General features: G+C 39.7%; 1 protein-coding gene across 5 annotated transcripts in view; it reads left to right on the top strand.

The window, feature by feature from the left end:
• Positions 1 to 14,497, top strand: part of MCTP2 (multiple C2 and transmembrane domain containing 2) — a 237,448-nt gene that overhangs the window by 119,857 nt on the left and 103,094 nt on the right. For all 5 annotated transcript variants that reach the window (XR_005838055.1, XR_005838054.1, XM_040642742.1 and 2 more), the window contains 2 exons: positions 715 to 808; positions 13,712 to 13,814. Coding sequence is in view for 3 of the 5 variants with exons in the window: in XM_040642742.1 (XP_040498676.1) it covers positions 715 to 808; positions 13,712 to 13,814 (197 nt within the window). In the remaining 2 variants the exon portion in view is untranslated. The remainder of the gene's footprint in view (positions 1 to 714; positions 809 to 13,711; positions 13,815 to 14,497) is intronic.

Raw genomic sequence — 14,497 nt, 5'->3', positions numbered from 1 at the left:
CTGCTTTCATGCACCATTTCGGAAGGAGACAGCGTATAGACACAGCGAACTATTGCTCTGCATGCTTTAGAATGATCAGTGATACATTCAAGCATTGGCTCATGCAAACTAAAAAATCAAATAAGTGTGAATACCGGGTGATGCTAGATGCTCAGTCCCTAATTTAATGAGCTGGCTAAAAACGTGGACCAGAAAATGTACTGTATTTAGATCCTTACTCTCTTTCCGGTGGTAATAAGTATCTGTGAAGGGTGCAAGTTGAGCCCTCTGGTATCCATAAAGTTTGTACTAATGAGGTCAAAATAATGTTGCCTTTTTGAGCAATTTAAAAGTTTCATTCCAGAGAATGAAGGGGGGAAAGAGAATGAATGGAGCTCCGCACACATTTTCCCCATGGGATATCTGTGCTATCATCAGGGGGCAGTGTTAAAAGTAGATCCTGGTTTATCTGGAGGCTGTAATTAATTCTCAGTCACTTTTAATCTGGTTGTTGTGAATGCCTAACTGTCCCACTGGCAGATATAATGCACTCTGGAACTTTTCTAAGCTTTGCACGAGAAAGGTAATGATAAATCCAGAATGTACTTCCTGTAGAACTTGATGGCATTAGTATGTTAGAAATAGTATATGAGAATAGTATATTAGTATATTAGTGTATTCTCATAGTATATTAGAAAGCTATGTTCATGTATGATCTACTTTTCTCCCCCTCAGTGCTTACAGAATTCCCTGAAAGATATGAAGGACGTCGGCATTTTACAAGTGAAGGTTTTAAAGGCGGTAGATCTCTTAGCAGCAGATTTCTCAGGTATAAACATCTTTAATTCATTTTTCTTTTTCCTTATTTCCTGTTTTGAAATGATCTGATGGGAAAGCAAAATGTTTTAATAAGTGGAAGCATATACAAGCAATCATGCTCTTTCAAATAGAGTAATAGAAGAAAAAAAAGATGTAGTCAAGCAGTTTTTTCACTTACTGAATTTTTCACAAAATTATGTTTTCAAATAATTTTACTATGATTAGATAATGTACGAGTCCAGCTGGCTTTCAGATATATTTGTGGATGAATAGTGCCATGACTTCTTTATTCGTTAGATTAATTTTCCGAGAAAATTTTACGATAGTCCCTCAAAAGACAGATTCGAGCTCCTGCCGTGCTCCTTGGGGGTACTCTGTACTAAGAGCTTTTCATTCTTTACCATAAGTAAGAGGATGTGGTGGTTCGTAAATTTAAGCATGAAAGCTCATCTAGCTGGCACTGCTCTGCAAATAATACCAAAGTCTTGACCATGGGACCACTTTGCAGTTGACATGGTCTTATACAAAATTTCTCTTGGTGCTTCACTAACTTCAACTTTTAAGACAGAGGCAAGAGCAGACATGTTTTGTGCTGAGTTCTGCTTGACTGTGAGGAGAATAATCGAGACATTCCAATGTCTGATCGGAGGGGTGACTCTCCTCTTATTGCCAGATTAACCCATTGTACTAACACTGGAGACACCTATGTGACAGTTGGTATTTGCCGAGCAAATTGATACATACAAAGAATACAACGTATACAAAGAATGGTGGATAGGTTTTATGCATGGGCAAGGAATTGCAAGACTTACTTCCTCTCCTATTTTCAGAATGTGGTCTACTCTTTTCTACTCAGAGAGTTACACTGTATGACAGTAGCCTCTGAACTTTTGAGCCTGAGGTTGAGGAAGATCAAACTTTGGAAAAGAGGATTTTAATTTTAAGCACTTTCCATTACAAAAAATGATTAAAAAGTGTTGGGAAGTATAAGCTTAGTTTTTTTGTTTTTTTTTTTAAAGGAGTTGTCTTCACCCTCCCTTAAAAAATGAACCAATAGAAATCACTACTGTATGAACTGAGAGAAATAAGATGATGTTAATCCTAAGGAAATACCGAGGGAGAAGATCCAAAACTGGTATTTTGGCCAGTATGAATAAATGAATTTGGGGGGTTGTAGATGAAATACTCAGATGATTACTTCTAACATTCATTAATTTAGTTGCAAATGTTGATAGTCTCATATTGATTCAGAAATTTTCCTTTCTTTTAAAACTTGCTTATGGTTTATGAAAACACTTAATTCACTCCTTTCCCATGTGCCTTTGGCCTTTAGAGTTTTGTTATCAGCACAGCACATTTAGAGTTATCTACCAGTTTTCCAGAGCCAATTATTTTTACTTCCATCTGAATGTTTCGATACAGTACTTTTTGAATCTATGATTGTTGATATCTCAGGTAATGTTGTCTCAAACACAAGAACTCATTCATGCCTTCAAGCAATATTTTCAAAAATTCTCTCTGTTGTATGTTTGGGGATCTCTAGGAACTAATTGCAGTGCATTAGAAGTTTCTTTTTAAGTCTTGTTTACAACTACATGCATATGTGGAAACACTTTTTTAAAACCTTTATTTTACCCATCCTGGCAGGTGCCCCTCTCTACAGCCCCCAAAACCAGTGTTTATGGAGGTGTTTCAGGCCAATGTCACTTTTCCAAGCAGTATTTTGGCCATTAAAATAAAGTGAATAGGAGAGGAATCTGACCCCCCCCCAAAAAAAAAGGGAATATTTGGAAAGACCAGAAAACAAGGAAAAATCCTCTTTTCAGAAGAATAATTTTGGGGGGAAATGTCGTTTTGTCATTTTCTTTATATTCAAGATTCCAGGAGATAGTTTTGGAGTGGATGAAGGTGAGTACCAGAGGATTCCAGTAACAAAAAGCAATGGTTACAAATCCAGTCATGCTGTGTGGTTTGACTGCATGCCCTGGTGTTTTACTGTCTCTGTATTATTTATGAGAAAATTATCACTCTTCTGAATTGAAGCAAAGATCCTTGTCATTAGCTAAACATGTCTTTAGACCATATTGATCTTTATTTTTAGAACCAAATTTCACAGTCTGTGTTCTTTATAGGTTGGCAGGCTCCTGTGTGAATCCTCCAGTCTATTCTCAACCAGAATATTGCTTTATGGCAACAAAGTGGACCTAACACAGAGAGTTGTAGAGTAAATTTTCTATGTAAAAAAAAGAAATGGATTCAGAACACAGGGAAGTAGCAATAGGGATGTAATTAATACCTCCAAGAGGTTAGCTATTGTATCGTACGGTGGGGACTCACACATTATTGTTGCTGTTACTGTTCGCTGTTAGAATTCACTTGATATGCAGTAAAAAATGCTGGCTGATCTGCAATCAGGAGAGGTGTGTGTACCCATCATTGTCAGCACCAGGAGCATTTAAGAAGTAACTACTTATACCCCATACCCAGCCTTTTCCAGTCGGCTGTACTTTATACATCAGTGTTCGATTGCAGTTGCTCAGGGAACCAAGTATTCACCCCTGTGAATAAATGAGAAGTCTATTTACTCTGAATAACCAGGAATATTCTCAGAGAGTGATGGTCATTTTAAACAGAGGCCAAAAGGGAACTTTCTAACCTTACTACTTTTGTTTTACATTTTTTGGATAATTCTTTCTTTCTTCAAAAACAATGCCAAACACTGATGCTTTAAGTGTGTTTCACCGAAGATTCCAGGGAACCTGATAAAGCAAAGGTCCAATGAGAGACCTTGGTAGTATTCTGGATGGAGGTTACTGTTATAGTTTGCAGAGTACAGGGACCTCTTGTCCTGGGAGGGCGGGGGGTTGGTGGTGAAATGAATGCACTTGGTAAGCCTTCTTGTCAGTGGTTTGCCCATTTTAAAGTGATCTCTGTATTAGCAAGGAACAATTAGAAAAAGAAAACATCAGCCGTTCATTGCCACTGTGCTCAAAGTAGGATATTCCTTATTAGCGGTTATTGGTGTTACGATTATATAGTCATGAAAAGAAATTAACTTTGGAGAAATTGAATCCCCATTACTTTGCCAATATTTAGAACATTGGAATAATATATGTAAATATTATACATAATATACTATATTATAGTAGTATATGCTATGCTATATATACTATGCTTTATACATACACACACGCAATCATGTACTAAGGTGAATTTCTTTCCCATTAAAAAATGAAAATGTTTTTATATAAAGAAAAAATATTGTATCTTTCCAAATGTGTTAAAAGATATAATAACCAGGGGCGCCTGGGTGGCACAGCGGTTGAGCGTCTGCCTTCGGCTCAGGGCGTGATCCCGGCGTTATGGGATCGAGCCCCACATCAGGCTCCTCCGCTATGAGCCTGTTTCTTCCTCTCCCACTCCCCCTGCTTGTGTTCCCTCTCTCGCTGGCTGTCTCTATCTCTGTCGAATAAATAAATAAAATCTTAAAAAAAAAAGAGATATAATAACCAAAATCTATGTATATTCCCAATATTAAGATATTTACAAAAGATAAAGACTTCAGTGCTCTAATGTATAAAAAAGATGTTTATCATTTTTTAATTAATTCATTCTTTTATCCATATGCTATTGTGTGATTGAACCGATTCAACACTGATACATTTGAATTTATATATAGCTTGGCATTTTTTTATGCCTGACATTTGTTTGTATATAAGTGAGAAGACTTTTTAAAGAATCTGAAGTAATTTATCTTCTCTTACAGCCCATCCCTCTAAAACTGGTGAAAGACATTTTAATGTTCTCTATAGCTAATATTAGATGTGGATAGCCATAAGCAGTCATTCTAATAGAAAAGCCTGTCAGATATTTTTATTAAAGAGTTTGTCTCACAAACACCTTGTGCCTAGCGTAACCTAAAATTTTTAAGTAATAGGTTGTCCATTCTGATGCTATTACTTCCGTAGTAAAGCAGACTATAGCCTTGATTCACGGAACAGATGATAAATTGTACTTTGAGACTCAAGGTGAGCCTAGCTCTTTGTAAGGCTTAATGAGACCCCCATCCTCCACTCAGCTGCCCTCAGTCTTAAAACTCAGCTGTTTTGAGAAGAAAGTAACCCACCTCCTAATGATTAAATGAGAAAGAGAGGAAGTCTTTGTTCAGGACCGAGGTGGGGAATGATGTGTGGGACAGGTTCCCTCTCCACGGTAAAGGCCTCAGAGATAATGGGGCTGTATCTTCTACTTTGCCCAGGGTTGCATCAGATTCATGAATTAACACTGCTGAAAAAAAAAAAAAAAACCAACAGAGTTTATTTCATAAAAGATAATAAACTAGGCGATAGATACGTAGAAAAAATTGTTAGAGAACTGAGATCTTTTCTGGTCAGAATTGTATTTCAATACAAATGACCATGCTTATCTTACCTATTGAGAGATCAGCCAGTGAAGATTAGGCAACTATTTAGTATATGTTCAGCACATATAGGGAGAATTGTTCTGGAGAGCCTTGTTATAACTGATAGACTATTGCGAGGAACCTGTTGGATTTTAACATGTAGGGGTTGCTTCAGTGTATCAGTACTGAAGCCATGATGACTACCATTTGCATAAGGTCCCTGCCAAGTTCAACACCTAGTCAATGACTCTTCTCTTATATTCTCAGAATCAAGATGTAGGTTTCACACTTCTTCCTCCCTGTTAATTAAGCCTTCTTTTTATTCTTTAAAATAAATCTTATATGTTGATTCCTTTCCCCTAGGGAATCTTCTAGTGGTAAGACTGGTTATTGTTTGGTCTCTCTCAGCTTTATTCTTTTACCCTGTTATCACTACCAGGGTGCTCCTAGCCATTAAGAATTCTGGTGTGAAATGGGGAATACAGAAATGTAGGAGAATTTTCTTCATCTTACCGCGCCGACATAGGAAAAGAGCACGTAGGGCGGCACTGCAAGCCCACCTCAGTGTAGAATGATAGTAAGTAATATAACGATGTAACATAGGTCTCAATATTTCTGCTTTTTGTAGCACAATCCTATCTTAATTTTTTCATGTTCCTATCATAATAATCTGTCTGCCATGGTGAGAAACTGGGGAAGTATCAGGAAACAACGAAGGAACAAAACTGGAAATACCATCTTTGCTCACAGTCTGGAGTTACTTATTCTCCAGGCATTTTTCTTTCGTCCTTGCAACTTTTCGGCACATTTTGCCCTACAAAACCACCCATCAAACACAAAAAAACTTTCCAGATATATCTGGATCTTCCTGACTTCTTGGCCGTAAGGTTGGCACTTGGACCCTTTCTCAGTTTCCAGTGTCAATAAGAGAACTGCCAAATTAACTTAGTGTCAAAGTATCTATCAGAGGAGTGGAAAAGACAGTGTTTTCAGATGACAACAAAAACATGCAGGTTATTGTGAAGTAGCCTTATTTGAGAAATAAACATGATAGGAGCCCTAATAGTGCGTGATTCAGGAGAACAAAGATACATTTAATTCCAGAATCCCCAACTTCTCTCCAGGGGGCCCAGTATAGCTTCCCAATTGCTTGTAAAGCTTGTCTCATCTTAAGAAAAGCCAGGTTGGTGGTAGATCTCACCATCTTCAAGAAATACTCATTGAGGACCAACTGTATTTGAGGAGCTCGGTCGCTTCAGCCTTCCTCCTCTGCTGCAGAGTTGCCCATAGGGGGCAGCGTGTATCATTGAGGTGGATGAGGACCTTGCTCAAAATCTGGGTGGCATTTCCAGTTCCCAGTGCCATTAGGAGGAGCTCTTGGTCTGTTCCACACACAGGGTTGCTCTCCTGATCCATAGAGTTCTCCATTCATTCAGGACATGAGCCCTTTCAGTGATTATGACTCATGCGTTAAATAAATCAACATTCAGTTCAATGATTTATTCATCAAAGATGAAAATCAGTCCCCATGTTTTTGCCCTTTATTTTTTTTGGTCTCTGCCTTTCACTTTCATCCTTACGTATTACGGTGTAGAATCTTGCTTCTACTTCGTGCTGGTTTGGGGCCCACTTAAGTCTCTACTTCGTCATGGATATTTTGAGGGTTAATTAAAACCTACGTGAACATGTCTGACACATATTGCATATTTACTGCAAATACTATTTCCATTTTTTATTAAATTTATCTGCTTAGAGTATAGTTGATGTGGGAAATTCCACAGGTTATTATCTTAATATTTTGTTTATAATTTTTCTAATTTTAAATAATGTCAGGAATTTCAGCATTTCTAATCACACTTGGCTTTTCAACCACTTTGAGAAATCGAGTTACCAATCTAAAATATTTTTTCTTTTTGTTCTGTTTCTACTGCCTGATAAAAGTCAAGGGAAAAAATGTGCTTCATAGTAGGAAAATTCTCATACTCAAACCAGTTTAGTGCTTGCGTTCACATTTTGATAATCTCAATAATAGTTTTATCCATATAAAATATTTTTGTGGGCTCATCAATTTTTTTTTTGTTACACACAAAAGTGCTATTCTGAGTAACTGTTGACCAAAACACTTCATTTAGATCCCACATTATAGAAATAGTCGAGCCATATGCTATAATAATGACTTTTAAGTAGTTTCTATAAATTATAATACTGGCTGTAAGTTTCTTGTTATTTTTTTTCCCCAAAAACATGACTACTTGTGCCAGAGGAAAAATAGTCCTGTAGTTATTGTTCACTGGGGATTTTAAGTCACCTGTCCATTTTCTGGTTTGTTTTCATTGTCCGTTAGAAGTTGTATCCATAGCAATACCTCTCCTCTTAAAGATACCCTATTTTCAAAGGGACGGCTGTAATTGCAATTTCTAGAAAGCTTAACAATAGTGATTGAATGCTTTTAATTTCCTTGAGAACCTCTTGGATAGCTGAGCTCAAATCAAGACCAACTTTTTAAAAACACATCAAAAACTATATAAATCTGTCTTTGGCTCACCATCTGCTTTAATAGTCTGCCAAAGAACATGGGCTCTCGTCAATGCAGAGTTTGGGAGTCTATGTAAGATTTAGCAGTTTTGAACTTACTGGTACGTTGAGAGTGAATGAACTCAGTTCATTTTTTGTTCTATGAATTAACAAAGGAATCACTTCGATCTTATTAGTTGGGTATTTAGTAATTAGTTATCTTAATTTATCTAGCAAATATACCTACTCTATGTGAGAGGCTATGGTCGGCTCTGGTGATGTCGTAGGGGGTAGGAATTGTTCTTTACCTTCACATGAAGTGACCGATTAAACTGTTAGCATCTACAATTGATTCTTGAACAATGAGGGGCTTAGAAGGGCTGATACTCTATGCAGTCAAAAATTGGAAAAAAATTGGCATATAACTTTTCACTACTGATGGCCTATTATTGAACTGAAGCCTTACTGATAACAGTCAAGTAACATGTATGTGTATGTGATAGGTGTTATATGCTGTATTTTTATAATAAACCAGAGAAAATATTACTAAGAAAATCATGGAAGAGAAAATTCATTTACAGTATTATACTGTATTATTTATTTTAAAAAATCCACATGTAAGTGGACCCACACAGTTCAAATGCATGCTGTTCAAGGGTCAGTTGTATCGACAAGGTCAAGAACAGGGTGTCAAGGTTCATTGAAGGAATACCTGACTCGTGTTCCTACAGGAAGTGATATTGTAGCTGAGATGTCAGAGATGAGTTAGCACAGCAGAGGTAAAAGAAAGGCATTTTATTTTATTTTATTTTATTTTATTTATTTTATTTATTTAATTTTTTTTATTATATTATGTTAGTCACCATACAGTACATCCCTGGTTTCTGATGCAAAGTTCGATGATTCATTAGTTGCGTATAACACCCAGTGCATGCAATACGTGCCCTCCTTACTACCCATCACCATTTTAAAATGAGGAAACAGCATGTCCAGAGCCTGCAGGGCCTTTCCAAAACATGGAAGAAAGTAAGTGCCTAGAGGAGTGAGGATTTTGAGGTTGTCTCAGTGGAAATGAGGAGATGTTGGGTAAATGTATTGGGTGATTTTTTTTTTTTTTTTTTTTTTTTTTGGTATTGGTGTTTTTTTTTTTTTTTTTTTTTTTTTTTTTTGGTTGGGGGGAGAACTCAAGAGTGGTGACAGGGAAATGGAGTTAAAAGACAGAAAAATTATTACGTCACTAGTTCTTATATATTCTGCGTTTGTGCCAGAATAGTAGAATATCATAAATTTGGTTAAATAACATTTCAGCAAAATTAAGTCCTTCTCATCCTTTGTGGATCTCACAGTGCTAATACAGATTTGTCTGCCCCTTGCTTGGACATCTGCAAGAGTTACGTAAGGAAGTCCTCACGTGCGTGACTCCAAAGAGGCCATTGTTTGGATTCCAGAAATTTGCAACCACTCGGGAAGGCAGGACATACTTGAAAAGCTAGACCCCGCGCCCATAGAGATGAATGTTCTTCAAAAATCCCTCCTAGCTCCTAGCACAGTGTTTTCCATGTTGCAGGGATCATAAATTGTTGACTAAAGGAGCAGGCATATCATACAGTGAGGCATTATACTTTTCAAAGTAATCATCATAGGAGTTGGGGGGAGAGGGAAGGCTCCCAGGAGCCTCTGGTTGCAGAGAAAGTTCTATGAAGATGATGCATCTTGAACTAGGTCTTGGAGGCTAATTGGCCTTTGTGTGTTTGGTTAGGAGCAGGGGTTGAGAGAGTGTTGCAGGGAGAGGTCATTCCACATGCAAATTAGGAAGCCTGTCTGAGCCCCACATCTTTGCATGCCGGTCAGGAGTGGGGAAAGACACACCAACCTCGACAAAGGGTTTGGGATTGGGGGATAGATCGGGANNNNCGTGTAGGGTAAATTGTCAGAGAATAGATTTTCAGGATGAGCACTTCGAATTTGCTCCGATATGCCATTGTAAGGGTTATAAGCATCTGGTTGGAAACAAGGCATGAAGGGAGAGTTTGTGGAAATTTAGTCTGGCAGAGCTCTGTTGGCCTCTTCTCCTTTCCAGCTTGTCTGAGCTATGATGATCCATGCTTAGCTTCAGGAATTATCTTCCTCTAGAAATCCTTTCTTCTAATCCTGCCCCTTGTGCTGACAGTCTGCGGTGGCTCCTGGCTGCTGGATGAGAAGAAAAGTTTGCATTTAAATGAAAAGTACTGGTCACAGCCTTCAAGGCTTCAAGCTAATCTCAGCATTTATTTATCCATATCTTACATATCTTGATTGCCACTATTTATCTGTATCTATCTGTGTGTCTCTCTCTCTTATGAATAAATTTAAGGCTCTCATCTGTCCCTATCTTCTCAAGATTATCCACCCATTTCTGCTAGCCGAATGAAGCCACCTCCTCAACCTTGCTTTAAGATTCATTTCCACTATGAAATCTTTCTGGCCTTGGACCAACCACAGTAAATCTCTCTGAACTTTAGGTGCCTCTTCTGCAAAATGACCCAAGCATTCCTCACCTCTTGGAGTTGATGTGAGGACTGAAGGAGAAGCTGCCTGAAGCATGGTGACTTGCATAGGGCAGAAGGAGCCGGGTGGCCCCCTCTACCAGCACCTGCAGTAGGAGCCCCAGGACTCTCTCACTGGGGCATGGCGCTCTTCACGGGGGATGGAAGGGTATGCATGCCTTGGGTGTGCCTGCGTCAGACCCTTAAATGAAATACAGGACTGAATATGGAACAGGAATGGACAGATGTGGAATATGAGAAGTAGAAGGAAAACACACAGTCGGAGATCAGAAAATGGGAACAACACAATATCCGGGCAGGGAGCAGGAGGAAAGTTTTCATTGAAAAGGTGACATTTGCTGAAAAGCAGAGATTATTATGAGAGTCCCTTGAGAGTAATGACTTGGTGGTCTGTGTACATCAAGGCCTGGTTCAGTGCCAGGAGCAGAGTGGGTGCTTAATAAATATTTATCAGATGAATGGTATGACCTCTACAGTACATTTATTACTTCCCTTCAACTTCTGTAACTGATATAAAGGTAAAATTATTTAAATGAGAAACCTCTACTTGCCATCCAAGGAACAGAAGTGAATTGTAAAATGGTGTTGAAAAGTGGCAAAGGCTATTGAGTGCAAGGTGCCAAAGCAACTCCATGAGCCTGAATCACCAGGGGCATAACCATGTCAAGGTGACGTGCCATCTGGGTGCACAAGAGGTCATCTAGATGTTTGACCTGTAGAACTAGGTGGCGCAGAGACAGTGCAGACCCAAGTGTGCACATGTCAGTCTGTCTGGTGCTGTTTGCTCAGTACCATTGGGAGAACATTGGGACATCTCATTTATTATGGGAGATCATTTTTATCTCCAATAAATGTATTCATTATTTAAATTCTAGAAAATCCCCATATAACTGGAAGCTTTTAAGGGAAAGAAAGCAATCTGTAAAGTGTAGATAAATGATTCTATAAATGTTTTAATGTCTTTGTTTCTTCTTCCTCCTCTCCGCCTGTTTATACTGTAATATTAATAAATGCAGCATTTTAATGAACTTTGACGGAATCACCTTCAGAGAGTTGGTGCAGCATGTTCCTTGGAGACGCATAACTGAAGTTCCCAGTTTCTGGAAGGAAGTCTGTTCCTCATTAGCTGGGACAAGCTAAGAGTGTGCCGGCTCAAGAGAGAGGGGGCCACAGCTCAAGCCCACCTGTGCCTGCACAGGACCGGCCCCGTCTCGGCCCTGCTGTGGAGTAACCCCAGGGCTTTCATTAAAAGTGTCAGATGGTTTCCCCGGAGTGAGCGCTGATGGCATGTCATGTCGGTGTCTCTGGAGGAGCAGCCCTGACACCTACTAACAGTCTGACAAATGGTTAAGTAGCTGTTTCGGCACGGGTTGAGGGAGCCAGCATCCTCCACCTAGCATGAGGAGGAGAGCGCGTGTTCTCTTCATGTTCCTGGTTGTTAAAGAGGCAAACCTGCTCTCCTCCGTAGCCAGCTCCTCCCCACCCAAAACCTGCCCCTTGCCCTGCAACACACACTCCCAGAGTAAAACCATCTTTAATTAAGCAAGACATTTTTGTAAGATGCAGATGGATTTTTTTGGTGTTGGTTTGATTGTGGCTGCCCAACAGTTGGAACCCCTTGAAAATTTGGCGAGGTTCCCATTGCAATGTTTTGGAGAAGAGGTCAGAGTCCCCTTGGTGTGGGCAGAAGGTGAAAAGCCAGTACTTTTTTTCTGAGCCCTGGCATTTAGGGCCTGGGTACTTGGCGAGGTGGGAGCAGTCAGAGGCTTCCTCGGAGGCCTTTACATTTGTATCAAGTGCAGCAAAGAAGCAGGAGTAGGTAATTCATATTAGAGGCAGCCACACGCAGGGTCCAGTAACGCGCGTACCTGGGAGGCCAGTTCTCCTGGGAAGCAGAGGCTAGACTTTTCCTGGGGATAGAGAGTGACTGAGGTTCTTGTGCCTGAGTATTTGTAACCATTCTTTGGTTTCTAGTGATTTTCAAGCCTGATTTTACAATCTTTGCAATGATTCTGAGCACTCTCCGATATTATTTTAATAAATTCCTCCTCCGCTACATTTAGACAGGGGCCATTTCCATGTTTATAATCGACAACCCCGGCTCATTCATTTATGTCCATGACATGGTCATTGTCTACTGGCCACTGAGATTATAGCATTGGCTTAAAAGCTTTGGCCAGGCATCTACATGTCTAGAGCATGAGTCATTGAATAAAATCTCCTGTTTAATACCCTTCCTCATACATCTGTTCTTCTTCTTTTGAAATAGAATCTTCATGCAGTCTCCTGCACGTGTCAGTCTGGCTAGTGATGTGCCTGCGGTACCTCGGAGCTCCTGGTTATTAAGTTAATTAGATGTAGGTTCAGTGACCTGAATGGTAGACCAGTAGGTCAAGAAGCCTGAGTGCTCTCGGCATTAGGCATCAGAGCCTGGCCTGGGATTCCTGGGCCATGTGTTGGCAGAGCATCTGTCCTCATGCCCCCAATTAATTTAGTACGCATGCTTTGTAAAGGGTCGCTGTGCCGCAGAGGCAGGCAATGTTGTATGGATGTTATAGAGCATCCATTCTGTCCGTGACAGTTATGCTTCTAGATCCCACTGTCAAAACCAGCAAAAGGGGAGAGCATTTGTGTGTGTGTGTGTGTGTGTGTGTGTGTGTGTGTGTGTGAGATGACTTTTTGGGTCCAACTTTGGATTTGGGACTTTCTGAATTTATTTATTTTTTCTTTTGGAGCATGTGTGAGGTGGGGTGGAAAAAGAAGAGGTGAGATGAGAGAAGTAAGGGTTAAGCTTCATTTTTTTTTTTTAAGATAACAACTTCGAACTTGGTTTGTGGAATTCAACTTTTGCACGTTTGTGAGCCGCAAAAATGTAGCATCTGCATTCTCATAGTGCACCGAACATATCAGATCTTACGTGTTGGTGGCCACCCCCTGCAGAGCTGTTTTAACTCCTAAATAGCCGTGTTGATAGTTTTCCTCCCTTCTCTCACGACCCTGCGGAAGCCTCTAGGTTATCATAGGCTTCCAACTATAGCCGAGTAATTGCCTATATTGACTCAAGGAGAACCTAGGCAGGAAACAGAGGGGAGCTTCTGTATTAAAACAAAACACAAAACTGGACTCCCTCCCATGCGAGACTGACAGCCGCTTCTGTGCAGCCCGTGTGGTCACTGGCTGTCAAGGCTACATCTGGGTTGTGTATCCAACCCTATCCATTAAGTATGCTACAGTTCCAGAACTTATAGGTTCTCTCCGTTTCCGGAATTCCCACACAAGCCTTGCTGGAAAGAGCCGCTCACTTTTGCTCTTTCAGCAAGCACAGTTTTATAAACTGTGGTATAAACATGCATGGCTTTTATTCACTTGGCCTCTCTTACTTTTGAGATTCATTTGACTCTGACCAGGGAGATTCCTTTGCCTTGACCAATGTCCTTTGTTCTCTTTCCAGGGAAGAGTGATCCTTTTTGCTTGTTGGAGTTAGGCAATGACCGACTTCAGACACACACCATTTACAAAAACCTCAACCCCGAGTGGAACAAAGTTTTTACATTGTAAGTGTGTTAGCCTCCAGAATATCAAGGAGTAGTTTTAACTTAGAGATCAATTACCTTTAATATGTTTGGGGCAGACTGGGGCTCTTGAGTGGACTTTCTGTCCATTTTTATGTGTGAAGAATGAATTTTATTGTTTTTTTCCTTCTGAAAACCTTTTATCCTTTCATTTTATAGAGTATAGTGTTAATAATAGAAGAAGCCATTTAGAACTGCAAGGGAGTGTTATAGGAGGCATTTGTAAAGTAGATCTTCCAGTAACCCAGTTAATCTGTGAGTAGATGGAAGCTTCCATATATCCAGGCTAATTCATTCCTGGGTTAAAGAAAATTACAAATGTAGACCTGCTTTAAATTCAGGTTTTTATGTTACAATATTATTGTAATGCCTAAAGGCTTGTTTTATGGCAGAGTCTTCTGGAAAATACAGATTATCTGTGATTCCCCAAAGAGCCCCAAAGACTCTTTGTATTCCATCTCTGCTCCACAGAGATGACCTGTCCACTCTTTCAAACTCAGGCATTTAGGAGACTGGATATATTTCCTAATGTGCTTTAGATTCTGAGGTACCTGGCCATCAAGGGGAGGCACCTGTTGATTTGGGTCAAATGGCGGTTCACTGTCCCCACAACCCCGAAGAAATGTTGTGCTTGTAATGGAAAGAATATGTTTTGAATGGAGGTG

This window comes from Ursus maritimus, unplaced genomic scaffold (genome assembly GCF_017311325.1).
Source record: "Ursus maritimus isolate PB19 unplaced genomic scaffold, ASM1731132v1 scaffold_27, whole genome shotgun sequence".
NCBI lineage: Eukaryota > Metazoa > Chordata > Mammalia > Carnivora > Ursidae > Ursus > Ursus maritimus.
This window is presented reverse-complemented; position numbering and strand designations above follow the sequence as displayed.